This window comes from Pseudomassariella vexata (genome assembly GCF_002105095.1).
Source record: "Pseudomassariella vexata strain CBS 129021 chromosome Unknown BCR38scaffold_3, whole genome shotgun sequence".
NCBI classification, from domain to species: domain Eukaryota; kingdom Fungi; phylum Ascomycota; class Sordariomycetes; order Amphisphaeriales; family Pseudomassariaceae; genus Pseudomassariella; species Pseudomassariella vexata.
This window is the reverse complement of record NW_024467958.1, coordinates 977,667-994,628: the sequence shown is the minus strand read 5'-3', so window position 1 is coordinate 994,628 and position 16,962 is coordinate 977,667. Positions and strand designations below refer to the sequence as shown.

General features: G+C 49.8%; 4 protein-coding genes and 1 non-coding gene across 5 annotated transcripts; all 5 read right to left on the bottom strand.

The window, feature by feature from the left end:
* Positions 1-716: 716 nt before the first annotated feature.
* On the bottom strand, positions 717-1,023 carry BCR38DRAFT_481921 (uncharacterized protein; the record flags this gene model as incomplete). The annotated part of the gene is made up of 2 exons (XM_040863434.1): positions 717-803; positions 910-1,023. 2 exons carry the CDS (start codon positions 1,021-1,023, stop codon positions 717-719), a joined length of 201 nt encoding a protein of 66 aa, XP_040718719.1.
* A 1,715-nt stretch (positions 1,024-2,738) lies between these two features.
* On the bottom strand, positions 2,739-3,421 carry BCR38DRAFT_406360 (uncharacterized protein; the record flags this gene model as incomplete). The annotated part of the gene is made up of 3 exons (XM_040858041.1): positions 2,739-2,990; positions 3,087-3,232; positions 3,265-3,421. 3 exons carry the CDS (start codon positions 3,419-3,421, stop codon positions 2,739-2,741), a joined length of 555 nt encoding a protein of 184 aa, XP_040718718.1.
* Positions 3,422-10,560: 7,139 nt separating this feature from the next.
* BCR38DRAFT_471995 (uncharacterized protein) lies at positions 10,561-11,219 on the bottom strand (the record flags this gene model as incomplete). The annotated part of the gene is made up of 1 exon (XM_040862892.1): positions 10,561-11,219. Exon 1 carries the CDS (start codon positions 10,996-10,998, stop codon positions 10,561-10,563), a length of 438 nt encoding a protein of 145 aa, XP_040718717.1. The 5' UTR covers positions 10,999-11,219.
* Positions 11,220-12,446: 1,227 nt separating this feature from the next.
* Positions 12,447-12,545, bottom strand: BCR38DRAFT_t80. The gene has a single exon. It is a non-coding gene; the product is annotated as a tRNA-Met (tRNA).
* A 1,025-nt stretch (positions 12,546-13,570) lies between these two features.
* BCR38DRAFT_481919 (uncharacterized protein) lies at positions 13,571-16,093 on the bottom strand (the record flags this gene model as incomplete). The annotated part of the gene is made up of 1 exon (XM_040863433.1): positions 13,571-16,093. The coding sequence occupies one exon, from the start codon at positions 16,091-16,093 to the stop codon at positions 13,571-13,573; it is 2,523 nt and encodes an 840-aa protein (XP_040718716.1).
* Between the last annotated feature and the right edge of the window lie 869 nt (positions 16,094-16,962).

The following is a 16,962-nucleotide window of genomic DNA, read 5'->3' as shown; positions in this document are numbered from 1 at the left end:
ATAACGGGCAGGTTCGATTGGGTGTGCAGCTTCCTTTCCTTGGGAAGCAGAGTGACGGTGGGCGCAGCACAGTGTATTTCCATCGTGTCTTCGAAATGACACTGGCTACTTCCTAGTGGGCTAAGAATAACAGAAACGTCACTTGATCAACTCAAAGTGACTGCACCCGCGAGTATCGGGTACCTGATGCAACACTGTCTGTCGGACTGACGGGCTTTTGGAGGCCTTCTGTAATTGGGTGCGTGACAGGGCAGGTGACAGGGGATCCGTAATGATTTTGGTGACTGCTTGAGCAATGGTCTGGGGTCCAGCTCAACCGTGGGGATTGGCAGGCGCGTGCACTGCACCACGGTAGCCGCGACCTTGGAGTCAAGTTCCCATCTGCACAACGTGATAAGATGGATATTGGTCTTGACCCTGACAAGTTTCATCGTTTCCCACCAGAGTCCATCGTTGCCTCGCTGCCTCGTTGATGTACAACGGATGAGAATCACACAATTTGGCCAGTGTCAATAACTGACTGAGAGAGGCCGAACTGCTTGGACTGTTCAGCATTCATTCTTGTTGTTTTGCTACATCGAGCTTCTAAGTTATGCTGAGCTTGAATTGCGGTCGAATTGCCCTCATATCCACGCGAAATACCCTTTGCAGCATCTTGCTTGAGGCTCACTCTTCGGGTCAATCTTCCGCCTCCTACCAAACGTCCAACTCTTGAGTCACCCATCGATCGACCCATGAGCACCCAGCTCGGCGAATTGCCAGGACTGTGGCTTTACCTCCGACTCATCAGGGCTCTTCTCATCCTACTCAACATCCGTTATGAGCGGGACCCTTGGAGGGGCAGTTAGAGCACGCATCTGAGTGGTCCGTTGGACGTTACTGCGCTGTTTAAGTCTGAGAGAGTCCCACCGGTGCTAGCGGGCTGCGGGCTGCAGGCACCTCCATCGGCACGTCGCAGCGCAACGCAACCCTCTTCCTCTCCCTCTCCGCTGCACTCCGGTCTGGACCTTGTATCTGCACCATGCCCGTTTCTCTAGGATGTACTATGTAACTAAAAAGTTGCCCACAGTGGCAGATGAGTCGATCGGGCTTGCGAGCCCGGCCTCTTTGCATGAGCTTTGCATGGAAGCGAACGCAGATTGAAGCATGTCACTGGTCGAGCCTGTCTTTTGTCCACCAGCCTGCAGCCAGCACTCGCACACTTCTCACCACACCATCTTTCCCATCCAGGGCTCCGTTCGACTTGACCCTAAACGTGCGGTTGTGCAGACCCGTTCCCTATAACACGCATTGGCAGTCTGGGATTTATTTCAGTGTTGAGTTGGAGGATATGGCTACCGTAATTGCCGTTCGTTAGCAGCTGCGTAATATCGACCTCGGAACCCCGACCACGGTCAAATTACACATTTTACGACCGGTGCTATTCCACAAAGACGAGTCCAGCCGCATTTCACAAACATTAATTCGTCTCGGACGCTCGGGACAATAAAAGAGTCATATCACTCCTGCAGGCTGTGATACACCATTTACAGGCCGACTCCACCGTACTGCGGGTCGGCCGCCTGAGGCAATTCTTCGGTTTTGTTAGATAGCCGCCGAATATCGCAGCGTCTATCTGGCACGGCGAGGCACAGCCTGATTTCCAAGCAGCTGCCTTGTTTTTAACACCCGTACCTGATTATCCAAGACCTAGTGCGACGTCTATCTGTTCACGTTCCTGGCATTTGGTTGCCGTACATATGTGGTGGGCTGAAAGGGTTGGGGATTATGTCTGCTGCCACGGTCGCCAGTATAAATTGCATCTTGTCCGACTCCCGACGCCACACATCCAGGTCTTAGGCAGATTACGAAAGGCATTCCCTGCTCGTTCAGGTCCTAGCCGGAGATCAGAAGCTGGGAGGCATCTGTCCCAAAATTGCAGAGACTGAGAGAATTTAAACAGTAGTAGCTGGCCGCGGCATACCTATTATTATTGAATCCAGGCTTACCCATCGGCCGCCGATCATTGCTGCATAGGGCATTGAAATATTCAAAATCCCATAGCCGGTGATGATTGGGCTATTAATACTTTTTTTCGATTAACGTTTAGTCCCCAGTCTCGAAATGCACAACCCAGCGGGAGGCCGATGTACTCATCACACGCTATACACATTGGTACTGTGCGAGCCAAGCAGACAGCCTGTCGGCCGTGGGAGCTAGTCACCAACCTCACATCATATGAAGCGGCTACTCTCGATCGAACCCACAACTCCAAGCATTTGCATAGTACCACTATTGCGCGAGTGGATACCAGATACATAAGACGCAGCACCACCACATACAAGCCAGTGGCCTGGAGCGAATCGTCATTGAGCATTATCCTGACCTCGGGAAGCACAATCATGGCCCAAATTTCGGAGGGTAAGCTAGTCCTGGACACCCCGGATTGGCTGTTTTCATTTCATACAGCGTCGAGAGTTCATACCTTACCATACCTTGCTTCGACACAAGGCCAGTAATGTTCTCACCGACAGAATCAGTCTAACTTTCGGAGTCCGCTCGCAAGGCAATACTCCGCTGTCAATATCAACACCCTAAATTTTGCAAAAGTTTGGATGAGTCGCAAAAGCAACCCGGTCAGCCTTCGGATTGAGCTGGCCGAAGATATCCTCTGTGCTTAGGGCAGCGACATGTTTTTTAACAATTTGGGATACCAACGGCTTAAAGACAACCCTGCACCATGCCTGTCGCCGCAATGCTCACATAGTGCACAAGACGCCACGGACCACTGGCCATGTGCCATGATGCAAGTTGAACTCCCACATCACCACAGCATCGTTGTCACGCTCACTCGTCGTCACGCTCATTCGTCGTTCCGCCGTTACTGCCCAGGTCTTCATCGGTGGCTCGAGTGCTTCTCTAGACGGCCTGGTAGCCCATCGACCGACTAAACATGTACAAGCCACACGATACAAGGGGGTATCATCATGTAGGCTATTTTGTTGTCCACGCTAGAGACGGCTCATACTCTAGCTTAATTGGCCAATTATGTCGCCTTCTATATATGACAACAGCCCCCCTTGTTGCTCAAAATCTCCGACGCTTACAATAGATGAGCTGGCAACGAAGCACAAATACAGGCTCGTCAGGACCATCCGAGCATTGTGCGAATTATGTCGATTACCAGCGACAGCCAACTCGGGTTTGAGCACACAGCTTCCCAAACTCCAGAGGCGGACCCGATGCCCGGCAACTGGCTAGCGCCAAGCAGTTGCCAATACTTACAAGAAGCTTCATCTCTAACTACGGCACTGTATGGAAAATAGACAGCAACTGCCTTCCAAGTTTGCCTCTTTGAGGCTTGCAGCGCACGCTGAAATACGGACCATTCGCTGCGGTCTGGCATCCCATCGGAACCGGGGCTTCCGGAGCTTGTACCCATAAACGGATCACTCGCCAATGCGCAAAAGTTTGACACATACCATACTGCCTAGTTCACCGCGAAACGAGACGCTAGGTGCCGTAATACCAAGGATTCGTTGAAGTTGAGAGGTGTTTCATTTCATCTGACATCGGTCCCATTTATACCTCGGAGCTTACAAGACCTTCATCTTTTATTCCAAACGCTGGAGCTCGGTGGGTTATTCTCGCACCAGATAAGGATGGAGTTTCGTTCATGTTAAAATCCTGCGTCTTGCTACGAAGACGCTATTTCGGAATGAAAGTTGCGCACTCGCTCGTATCGTAGCAAGCTAGCCCGTGCCTGCCATGTTCCGATAGACCAACACGAGCCATCCGTCGGATGAGTCCACAATCTGGGGAAATCCCCAAGATTACCGGTATCTTCATCTTATAGCAACTAGAATATTAATACATGGGCAACCTGGAAGACTCCAGGCCAATCATAGGACTAACAGGTCAGAGATTATTCATTATTGTTCCAGTTCTTAGCCAACCTTGCCGAACCAGCCAACGCTGCCTGACACCACTCGTACCTCGTACTGTGCAGGTCAACATCTCCAAATTTGCCTTTTAGACTTCTCTACTCCACATTGGAGTAAAGCGCATTCTCCAATATTTCCCCAATTTGTATGCTGATCAGAATTGCTGAGTCTAGTAAGATCTATTTATCCTAGGGATAATGGTCTTGGAGTTCGGATGTCTCAAGTGAACAGTTTAGTACTCGTCATCCACGTGGACACCAAATTGGGTTCCCTTGTCGTTGATTGAGTTAACTTAGCAGGCTCTAGCTACTGCGCCAAAAGTCGTCCTAACAGTGTTTCGATATTCGCGATAGATACCCTTCAAACCAGCCCTAAGGGAGAAACGTGAGACGGGCAGGTGGCAGGTCCAAGAACGAGGAGATGCAACAAATACCCTAGACCCGGTGTGGTTACGTCTTTTACCAAGGCGGGCATTATACCGGCCTGCCATTCGTTCAAACGATCAATGCAGTCGATCATATACGGTTTCTAATGTTCATCTGCGGAACATCGGGGACTTTGTGCGCTACTATGTACGGACGCAGACTTCCAAGCAACGAACCTAGCAACCAAGAAACAGATTAAAAACTTATTCCCGAGAGGTGCCAATCATCGTCGTCAACGAAACCCGCGATCCACATGTATGCCAGTGCGGCCAACCCAGTGTTTGTAGGAATCTAGGAATGGATACTTCTGAACGGGATGTGTTGCGACTGGTTATAGTTATCACGAATGTCTGCTGATTTCTCGATGCCGTTCGTCCTTATGCGCATGCGGCTAGAGACTCTATTATGTGGTCAGGAATGTTGTGAGAACCCTTGACCACCCCTTCACAATCCTCGACATCACTTGTGCAGCTTAATGTCTATACACCCTGGATAATTTAACCCATCATACCCCTGCCTACCCCAGACTTTTCCACCCCAACGCACGCACCGTGCCGCGGGAAATGGGAATTCCACTTCGAGGTTGCCGATCTTACAGCAAATTGGCAGGGTGCGATCAACTAACCACTCAAGAATTCTCGGAGTGGCTGGTTTTGGACACAGCAAGTCTTGAGCTTTTTCTCACTGGCCACTACTTGTTTTGATGTATTTGAGTTGCCACTCACCGATGCCCGTCTTCTCACGTCTTTTTGAATGGCATACAGCGATGACGTTGCGGCGCCTGGCACCACGAGCGAAGCGAACACCAAGAGATACGTCGCATGAACCTTAACTATAGATTCAAATGTCTATGTTAGTCAGTGATGATCAGCGCTCTTGTCAGGAATCATTCACCGCTTCCGAGCGAATTGTTTGCGACTCTTTACTATAGCGCCCAGCTTCAAGCCCTCCGTTGTTAGCGGTGCTCGGCCATTTCTTATACTTCACAAGGCAACCCTCGCATCAGCTGTGGCTGGCTTCCATGTTCATGTGGATTGCTAACCACCAAGAAATTTGAGTCAAGATTGCCCGATACGTCGCACCAGAATATCCACACGAAGAGCCGGGGGAGTTGGCCCGCCACGTCTCGTGCAAGCTGGTAGAACCGCCGACGTGGATTGATCTGTCGTGCTGCAGCCATCAGCGGTCCTAGGCGGATTCTTAACCCTGACGTTGTGCGTGCGAGATGTGTCCTGCATTGGGTTGCAATACTGTATTGAACGGTCCAACCACAGGTGGGTAACTTGCGCCACTGCTACGCGGGTTCACAGAGTAAGTTGGTCGTGCCGAACGGGGAAACTAAATAGGAAATGGGATGGCATCGATGGTGGCAACTCCTATTCATGGATTCTGTCGCATTCCTGTAAGAACTATCGATTCCAGAAACAGGAAGTGTCTGACGTTGACTCTCGTGACGGCAAACCCTGAACCTACAACTACTTACCGGCGAATCCCGTCGCGGCTTGACACCCAGATGAGAGCGACAACCAGTCGGGCGGTTGATACGAAGCTCGACATCTGCAGCTGCGCGCATGAAGGCCTGCGAAGTCGCCACACTCGGTGCATCTCCTCCCCCCAGACCGAACAGCACTCATCGTCATTCAACCTCGGATTATACTGCACAACTGCAGTCAGTACTATCTGGATCATGCACTTGGACTGCCACGAGTGCTTCCCTTCGGAACTTGTCACTATCCTCGGACAACTGCGCCGCAAGTTAGCATCATCTGACCCCGGAGGACCCCATAAATATATGCGGTCTTGTCAGCGATACGCGCCCATTCAAGGCAGCGACCGCATTAAATCCATAAATATACCCGGCCGAGTTGCCAGGAGACTGATCACATTACAATAGTCTATCGGTTTTGCTATCAGCACTTCGGCTTTTATTCTCATCCTGGCACAGGAAGTGGGCTGATCAAAAGCTGATCTTCTACCTGGACGGGAATATGCCAGGTGACGACGCCATGCCACGAGCGGAAAACCCTCGTGTACGCAGCTGCAAGTGCTGCAGGCTGGCCCAGCTGCTTATGGGGGTGGTGGGTGATCGTCGGGTAATAAAGACTGCTATCCATTCCGTCGACCGCGGTTTGTCCGGGCTCATTAACTCAACCCCATCCATCGGCAAGCGTGCAAGCGATGGACGCCGCAACGGAAAAGCTAATGAAGTGTCGCTCGAACCATCCTGCTGCATATATTGCCGGGCCCAATAAGCAGCAGCCAAGCCAGAGCCAGTCGGCCTGCAGTGTATTTTTTCCCTGAACGCCTGCCTGGCTGCCATTTTGCCTGGATTGGCCGCAGGTCGCCGCCGCCGATCGCAGCGTTTCGGCCTATGATTTCCGCACTAAGCCGACATCAGCTGTGCTGGGCTGTGGTGCTATGGTGCTGTGGATCTTGGATTGACGATTGACCCCCGTCGGCCCGTGCTCGGATTTGCTCTCCCGGGTTGCAAGGTTCTGACGGCGCCGTATATCTATTGATTACGTTGGTTGCAGTGTGCGGTTTGCAATTGCAATTGCAGTTGCCGATGCGGGTGGCAGAATAACGGCGTGCGATTCGCTGTTAATGATTGCTGTAGAATTATTCCAGAAGCCCGATGGCGTCACCGGCGTGGAAAACTTTTCGCGACGGCCGCGGTTTGGGGAACGAATACGACAACGATCGTCGCCTGCAATAGAAAGAAAGTCGCGGCAGTTGTCAGCGGTTTCGTGTCTAAACTAACTAACGGGACGCTACACCGTCGGGGCGGAGTTCGGGAGGGCACTGGCTCGAACCACGGACGGATTGAGACTTTTTTGTTGAGAGACGCTGTTCTCATCAATTCCATGACATTGTGTTGTGCCACTCTACTAGACCACTACACGTTTCGGAGCCAAGAGGATGAGGCTCTGCTGCTACTGTGGGGACGACCTTCCTTGTCTCACCATTCGGTCGATGTGTCTAGAACCTCAAGCTTGGGGAACACGTTTGATGCGGGGAAGGTAAGCCGTGTCTAGATCTTCTGTCTTGGTGGCCGTAACGTTTCTTGTTTTGGCAATGTGTCGCAGATGGTTGGCGGATGAGGTATCTCGCGGTCGAGTTCGGCCTCGTGCCATTTGTCTAAGACTCCTCGCAGACCGGCTCTGCAACGGCTGATTCCGCCGTCACCTATCGCGACGATCAGGGGAGCTGTACATAGTCAAGATGCGGCACAAATGTGTTGGAGATGATGTCTGTCGCTGACATGGCTTCTCCAAACCCCTCAGATCTGCGGTCGTGCTTGCGTGACTTGATACTCCATTCCGGCCTTGTACCTTCACCGGTTCAGGCCTGAATTTCTGCTCCAAGACTCGACTTTAGCATATACCCGTAGAGTTTCTCGTACCATACAGCGATGCCGTCTCCCAGTAGCTCGTGTTCTCGACGACCCTTAATGATGTCTGGACGCTTAGAACCTTGGCGGGCCCTGAACAGACGAATCGGCAGCGGCAGCGGGCCAGGTCCCACCGCCCTCTATATCAAACAACTTGCAACAGGCGCGTGGCTTCGTTGCCAAAGGTGACCTGCGTGGCTGCGGGCACGCATCCTATTAGCTGGACAAGTGTCCTCGAGATGGATATACCAGACTCCACCTGCATCGAAAACGCTAGCGGGCAAGGGAGAGATACAGAGCGATGATACAAGCTCGGGGTATATAAGTAACCAGTCCACAGAGCACAGATTTGAAACGGTCTAGCCACCACGGAAGTGCTTGCCCACGCTGCAAGGATGTTCGCAACCTGCAATGGGATACCAATATGACACAAGCTTTAGATACGAGCAACCAATCTTCAAATAAGTGTTCAGTATTATTTTCGACTTTGGTGGATTTTCTCCACTCTATTCTATAACTGGTCGTCAAGATAGAAATCGAGGCAGAATGGCGGGTCCCTCGTGGTCTCCAAGTGACTCAGGAGTTAGGGAACGAAAGTTGAGTGAGGGCCTCAGCATTCCAGTCAAGACAACGTTTCAAACAGGATGGACAGCAATGCTTGGCTGAGACTTTGTGCTGGATTGGCAGTGATTGTAATCATCTATTCGGACGAAGTCATTGGTTGCACTTCAACACAGCTACGGACTTTAGTGGAATTGCGGCCATCAAATCTAGAGGTTTGGGAAACTGTGCCACTTGCCATTCCTCAACTTGCGGTACTACGACGGGGTGCCAAAGCAATACAAGCGCTCTTATGGAACGTGGGACACAAAGTCAACGGCACCTCTCTCACCCATTGGGGATTGCTGGCTGCGCCGCCGGGGTTGGTCAATCACGTCTGTTCTTAGACTAATTCAAAATGCATTGTGAGGCACTTTCAATATGGGATTCTTTCGTTGGTGGTTTTCCCTCCTTCCGTGGAGTATCGCTTTCCGTACCTACATGGCTTGATACCACTTTATACTGATATCAAATGACTACGCTTTCGAACGAAGATACGATTAATGCTTGACAACAAGATCTACTGCTCCATTGGTACGGTGTGGCTGTATGCGCAAAGGCCACAGATCAGGTGCTAAACGACATGAAAGCCCACCATTCCACGAAGTACATCTGATTTGTGTCACTGGGGCCCGGTTCCAAGGTCAAATCCGACTGATACCCCATTTCACAGTCATTGGAACTCTGATCGAAGTTGGCATTCCTAGTCATGAGACCAAACATTCAACAACTCAGATAATTATCAATGTGTCTTTTCATACTTTTCCGATCGTTCATATATTCTCAGACGAGTGTATTCTCAGACGAGTCAATTGACTTTCTGGCCTGTCCAAACCCTTGAAATGGGCAGAGCTACCTTACCCCGATAGTCAGGGGGGCCACCCCTGGCAACTTGGAAGCAACATCGAATTAAGTACCTTTCATCTTTAACAGAATTAGGGCCTATAGATGATATGTATCATGGGAACTCCAACTATTGGGTTCTTCAGTGCCAGTTTGTTATATTTGTCCAGTTTCAAGTCCCAAGGCCCACGGGCTCCTAGGAGGGATGTTTACGAATAAAGACTTCGTGGGCGAGAGTCAATGCGAGATCGAGGTAGTAAAGTCTCGTACTAAATATACGTGCATATGAGATACATGTGTCTGTTGGGAATGATTCAACGATTCAGTCTACATGGCACGGAGAAACTGCATTGGGTGTTTCAGGGCTGAGTGGTCTCATGAAGCACATTTCAAGAAGGCTTCGGTTGAGAGCGTAAGTAGATGGACGACGAAATGAAGTCATTCATGAGCTGAAATATGCGCCAAGGGAGTACACGCATTTGGCGTATATTGAAGTAGAGTGTTTTTGGTTGTGCAGCGTCATTATCTTGGTCACTCAGCTGTGTCAGCCTCTTCAACGGTATCATTGTTCTTCACTTTGACGTCAATAAACGAGGGATTTGCTTTATTTAGATCAATAATTTTCTGTTCCACAGTGCTGGAAATGAAATTGGATATGAGGGCATCAAGTTGCACGTTCAGTACTCCCTAGCCGCGGTCAGGGGTGCAACTGTTGGACCTTCAAGGCTACTACATCGAGACAGTCAAGTCAAAGAGAAAAATATATGGCCGCAAACCGTACATTTATGGTCCAATATGATCTCTACCCATCGAACCACCCAAGTCCTGACTGTGGGACAGGCATCAGTCATACCTGTCTATGTAAGGCCCCTATGGCCGCCATTTACTTCTCTCAAGACTCTCCAGAGATCATAATACTTTCAATACAAGACTATTTGCCCCATTTGCCCACAATCCAACAGCAACTTAGCGAAATTGTCAGCTGAATGACTCGGATCAGAGTGCGACGCGGCAATACGCGGCCGTAGGTAAGCAGTAAAAAACTTGCATCTCAACAACTCTCTTTAGTTGTGAAGATTCCGTAGTAATGGAGATGTCTATACACTTCTCCTGGACCTGACTGGATCTTCGGTCAGCGATCCCGAAGGAAATGTGAGGGACGGCAACCAACCGTCGGAGGAGCGGCAGCACGATGCCGGGCGTACTTGAGATACGTGGGTAGCTGATGCGACTAGGTAGACTGGGCTTCGCGTTGAATCTTTTTTTGAAAAAGCTGAGAGATTGACTGTGCATGATCTGAGCGTGCGCGAAACATCACTTTGATTTACAAATTAGAAACATATACCCGTATGTACTCAACCACCAAGCCAACCTCCGCTCAAGCCTGAGCCGCAGCGGCATAGAATCCCTGGTGCTGCTCAGGGTGACTCTTCTCCACATTCCCCTTTATCATCTTCTTCATCAACATATTGCTATCAATCGTCACAACTTCATCAAGCTTGTTGCCCGAGACGACCCATTTTGAGATGATATTGAGGGCCCCCGTGGGGGCCTTGCCGTCGACGTTGGCCTCGATGCCATCATCGCGGTTTGTCAGCGTTAGCTTGAAGGTGGTCTGCCCGATGGGTTTCTTGTCGGTCACCTCGTAGAGGCACGACTCGTTCAACTGATTGGGGGTCCCGGAGATGTGCTTGTACGAGATGAGCTGCGGGCAGGTAATACGGATGTAGCACTCGTGGTCGTGCAGGGCTTTGAGGACAGACTCGGGGCTGGTGCTGGCTGGGATGATGGTCGAGATGGTCGTTTCGGCGGGCATTTTGAGCAGTTGTTTTCTTTTCAAAACTGAGCAGATATATTCAGAAGCTGTGACTCGATTGATCTCGCAGTTATTGGTTTATTCAAGTGTAGTATGTGAATGAGTTGTGTGATGCTGGAATGCACAGTCGGAATAGAGTCGGTTCGATCTCGAAGCTTTATATCCTTTTTTCACGCGGCCTCAACGGACATTGGCCATACAATTTCCACTTGGACGAAGTCTGGGGAAGCACCGGTGCCTTGGAATAGGAACTCTAATGGTAAAGCTTCAGCAGACCCTGATCATCAAGTCCGAGCACTATGGTAAGACGAGCCGCAGTCATTCCGTCTTTACCAGTTGCCAAGGCGCGAGTGCATGAGCGTTTTCGGGCCTTGAAGGCGTTACGCAACGCTCTCGCAGTCCGAGAGTTAGTAAGAAACCCCCTTAGTCACCCCATCGACGACTCATCAGCCACGAGGTCGGGCCAAATCAAAGCTGCCAGCTATGATGATTAATTTAGCCATTTGGTCCAGACTGCTGTCGAGAGCTGACGAGCGTCGCCAGATCAACGTATCTATTCGCATGAGCTGTCTCGTCAGCAATGTCCGTTCGCGCCTGTCAATGCATGGTATTAGGTTTTGATTTTGCATTTCTCGAAGGATAATCATGTAAGAGACGAACACATCGGATTCACAAAATACTAAGTTGGCCAGGATATACTACGAACGATGATTCCAAGAATAGCTTAAGGCTGAAAGCATCCTCTATGCTGCTTCCCTCGAGTAACGTTAAAAGCGAGACATGCATAGCAGCTTGAACTCTGTCTGTATAATATTGCCAGCCATCCCATGTCTTCACATCCATCACGTGGCAGTGTCGGTGTCTACAGATCCTGTCAGAACTCGCACACGTTCGTCAAAGTCTGGCAAAGTCCGCAAGTAGTGCTCAGCCGTACTAAGAATAAGGTTTCTTTCATATATGGTCTCATTACCAGATGTACATGCTGATTCCTGCTATTCGAAGCGACTCAATTCAATTGAATCCAACAATTAGTCGTCAGCTTTTTGGATAAGTTGATGCAACCGCACGCGGTGGATGCAAATGCAAAGCCCAGATAGAAGCTTTCATGCACTTTTGTCGCTTACCGTTTCCATCAATATTGATAATATTGAAATGACTTGCCGAGATGTTTATTGCGTCCGCTAGTTGCTCATTCAATTCAACGATCTCGTCATGTATGTATGTATATCACTGAGACAGCACACGATGTGAGGGAGTTGATATAACGTGTCTACTAGTTGATGACCTTCCCACCCTAAACCATGAGATTTACGAATTCCACTTCCGGAGTGTCGCGTTCGACCCGCAAAAAGAGAAAGCAGAAAAGCTTCCTTAACAACAACTACCTACATACTACTACGTAGCTACTACGAGTAGCAATTGTGTGAGAGGCAAAAAGCAAAAATTAATGTCCTCGGTGAGACTCGAACTCACGACCTTTGGATATCCCAACCTGAGATTGGATCATACTATGAGACCAACGCTCTAACCAACTGAGCCACGAAGACGCTGAAATTCTGGATTTTTTGGACCCGGTTATGCTTTATTGTTTTCAATAGGATATATGAAAGGATAAATAAAGTTTTGCTGTGGATCCTATACTCGAGACCGACCCAAGTTACGGGCAAACCAAGCACAAATGGTTTCAATATACTGGGGTTTCGAGTGACCGATACCGGCATATCCCCATGGTTGGTCACCTTGAGAACAGAATAAGATAAGTCATCTAGCCCTCATTTCTTATCCCTGTTTCTTGTGTTGCGTATAGTGAAATGTTGGAACCTACCAAGGGCAGATGTTAAGGTATCCTGCAAACACGACAAACTGTATCTATATTTCTATCCGTCAGGGGGTTTTACATGGTTGGAGACGTTGACACTAGTCATGAAAAACAGAACCCACATCATGCTTACACTTAGATCCCCGCAGTAGGTTCAGGTAGTGCTCTTAACCCTACAAGAGAGGACTTAGTTGGTAGTTTTGCAGTGTCTTAAAGGCATACGATTGTAATAAGACACGAGAAGCATGGCCAAGATACCGCAGCTGTTCGTACTCACAATACCTATTTTAGCCAGGACAACTGCAAGTAAGTAGACCAGTTAATAGGTCTTGTGTCTGTCTCATGCTTTTATGAAATGTACATAAAGGACAAGTCATCACGTCTTGGTATATCAGGCCTGTGTCATCTGGATTGATAACAACTAAATTAACATGTTGACATGGGGATTCAGTTGCATCAAGTATATTTCCTAGTCAACGAGTTATTGGTCTGACGTTTGTTCGACCAGAATTTCCTTAATCCCATAGTGAACGCTTTGTAGACCTGAGTGTAATAATCCAGTCCCTGAGTTTCCAGCATGATCAAGCAGGCTCCATGGAAAGTTGATGTGATGCTTCCGTATGAAGTTTTCCAGCCTGTACTCCAACTTGATGAGATTTTGATGTTCGCATTTGATGGTTTCCACCACGAACAAGCATTCCATACCCCTGAGAATATAATGCGCAAGCCCGGCTGGTCTCTCACCCCCTCTTACTATTTATTCTGGTACTTTTTCAACGCCTCCAGGAGTATGTTTCCCGTCGCCGGCGCCCCTCCCTTCACAGGACCAGGCGCGCTGTGCCTCTTCTCCTCCTCATACACAGCGTTGACCCTGGCCAGCCATTCGGCACTTCCTCTCGGCACATTGCGTGCAGCCGCAAGGGTGGCCCTGTAATGCGCTGAGATTCCGCTGTTTCCTGAAGGTGGCGACGGTATTGCTGCTATACTCAACGATGCGGATCCTCTGTATCCCGACGGTGGTGGAGCTGCTGATGTGCTCAATGACGAGGGTCCGCCTGATCCTGATCCCATCTGATGTAGGGCAGGCCCTCTTGGAGGCATGACTGGAGGTATGCCTGCGGCAGCGGAACCCTGAGTATTGCGACCGATCGAGGTTGAAGCCACTGACGAAGAACTGCCTGTGAAATATGTTGGACGTATCATGGATCGCTCGTACGCGGCGATGTTCTGAGCCAGAGTGGACATTCCACCAGTAGAAGAGTGGCGACCGGCCAACGACTGGCGACCAGTCACAGGCTTGTTTTCGGTCGGTTGCTTATTTTTAGCGGATGATGAGCCAATTGCGAAAGACTGGCTTCCAGTCACGGGCTTGCTTCCGATCGGTGCCTGTCTCCCAGCGGATGACTGGTCACTCATAAAGGGCTGCTGGTTTCCAGCGACCGGCTTGTTTCCAGAAAGCGGCTGACTCGCCTCCTTATGCGACTTGTCGATAGCCATATCTTCTTCTCCCACTTGCTCCGGTGGCGCCGGGCGAATGGTACCTATAGAACCTTCGGTGATCGTACTTGCACCTGACAATATATTGCCAAAACTCGAATTCGATCTAAGCTTGGGACCTGCGAAGGGAATGATGTGCGGCGTGTTAGCGAGGAACTCCCTGACGCTATTATAATCTGTAGCTGTTGACGTTGCTGTCTGAAAGACTGAAGTTGAGACCGTTGTCTCTGTCTGGATGTTTGAGACGATGTTTTGATGTAGAGTAGTACCGGTCGCTCTTGGAAATCTCAATGGAGCGGCGGGCTGCTGCTTTCCCTTGTCCTTTATCTTGCAGGGCGAGCTGACGAAGGGATCTTCTTCGCCGATCAGCACTCTCGGGGGAGATGAGCTGTCGGTTTGAACGCTGGAGGGAATGCTGTTCTGAGTTGTGAAACTCTTCGCGGGCCGTTTGCCTTTGACTTTGTCTTTGTCTTTCTCGGTGGGGGACAAAGTTAAGAAGGGGTCGTCTTGGTTGAAGCTGGGCACTTTCTTGGAAGGCGAGATATAGGTGAGGTTGCCAAGGGTAGCACTGGTTTGAATTCGTGGACTAGTAACAAGTTGTTTTTCGCTGCCTTTGTCTTTCTTGTAGGGTGTCGAGGCCGGAGAGAGATCTTTGTTGTGGCTCTGCACTTCTTGGGATGGCGTGATGTCCGCGAGGTCGTTAGAAGTAGCTGCCTCTTGAGTTTGCGAACCTTCGGGAAGCTGGTTGCCTTGGCCTTTGTCTTTCTCCTCGGGTATTAAGGCTAGAAAGGGGTCATTTTCGTGTTGACTGGGCAGTTCGTGGATAGAGGAGATGTCCGTTGGGTCGTTCGAAGTAGTTGTGTCTTGTGTTTTCGAACTCTCGGTCAGGTTGGTGCTAGATGCTGGATCAGATAATGAGGTGATCCGGGCTTCTGTGATGCTAGTCTCAGATCTCGACAATGATGTGGGATCGCTTCTTCTTGCTTTCTCTCCTTCTGCCTTGGCTTTTCGAGTGGCTTCCTCCTTTTTCAGCTGGATGTTCTTTCCTCGCTCCTCTGTGATTTCTTCCCACGGTATCTCGGGCGGAAAGAGTATATAGTTCTCTTCATCAGTGAAGGGAGAAGTTGGAGTGCCCTGCTTCTGCTTCCGCAGCTTTTCTTGTGTGCGAGCACTGAGTTGATCCTGTCCTTTCTGGTTCTCAGCCCAAAATTGTTCCACGTTCAGGGGTTTCTCTGTGATTGGCTTTTTTCTGGGTTGAATGACCTCGAAAGGGCCTGTCGATTGGGGGATATCCCTGGGGGGGGTCGAAGTACCCGAAGCCCACGAGGAACCGGACGTGCGACGCGACGAACCAGATATGAGTTGCGGTGAAGGACAAGTGATGGGTTGCGGCGAAGGACTAGCGATGGGTTGCGGCGAAGGACTAGCGATGGGTTGCGACGAAGAACGAGAGATATTCCGCGATGAAGAACCAGAGATGTCCCGTGATGAAGAAGCCGAGGGCAACCTGCTTGTCGGAGCGCTTGTCGGGGTGAAAACCTGACGGACCTTGCTAACCTTGATATTCGAGTCTTGCTCAACGTCCGAGGAACCTTCGGCGACGTGATCAATGCTCCCCGACTCTCTGGCTCGTCGACGAGATTTGACTCGAACAGTCTTAAGAGGAATGGGTACAGGTGCTAGTCGAGGGGGAGGGAGCGGAGGGAAGTTGTCCTCGGGTGGCGAGAAATTATCGTCTGCATAATTGTAATCCTGGGTGGTCTCTATGTCCTGGTCCATCTTTCTAAGTTGGCGACGTCCTTGGTTACAGAAAGCTAATATGAAGTTGGTGGGTTTGGCGTGGTGATGACTATGCCTGGGTGGTTTCCAAAAAGGAAATCAAAGATGAAGCTCTGGTAATGTGGGAACAATGAATTATAGTGATGCTCTGAGGCGGAGATGGGATGTGATGAAGGCCACCACGTCAAATCCGTAGGGGACGACATAAAACGGGAAGGAACAGCCGTAAGACATGTTGCCAATCCGGCTGGACGGGGAGGCACAACCCCAACGCAATGGGAAAGTGCACACACACAAGAGGCGACCGAAATATCTTTGCGGGAAAGCATTTAGATACTTGTTTGCAAGGTAAGTGCATATGAAGGAGACGGCCGAAGTACTTTTGTGGGAAGGTGCTTAAATAGTCGTCTGCGAGACTAGATACACGAAACTGTCGAGTCGGACTGTAACGATATTGGCAACTTAGTGGTCTGAAGGAATGTAGAGTCGGAAACATACTTCAGTAGTTCTGAGCGAGAGGAGCACACAGAAAGGGCTGATCGCTTTTTGTATGCACAAGTGGCCATTCATGACTCGGTTCGACTGCAAGCAATAGGTAAAAGTGAATTCCTGTCAAGTATTTCACTTACTCTGATGCAACTGTCTTTACAGGTAAGCATCTTCAGCAGTTCTCAGCGAAGTAAGACGCATATAGATGTGACTTTTGTCCCCTGCAGAAAATGTCAATCATTGTCGGTAGTACAAAGAAAGGGGGCATTTCAAAACTAATTGCGAAATATGGCAGTGGTGGTTTGAATATTGGAAACTTAGAGACCCGGGAAACAATGGAAGGTCCCTTCCCATATGCCATTTCACTAATGTCAGGTGGA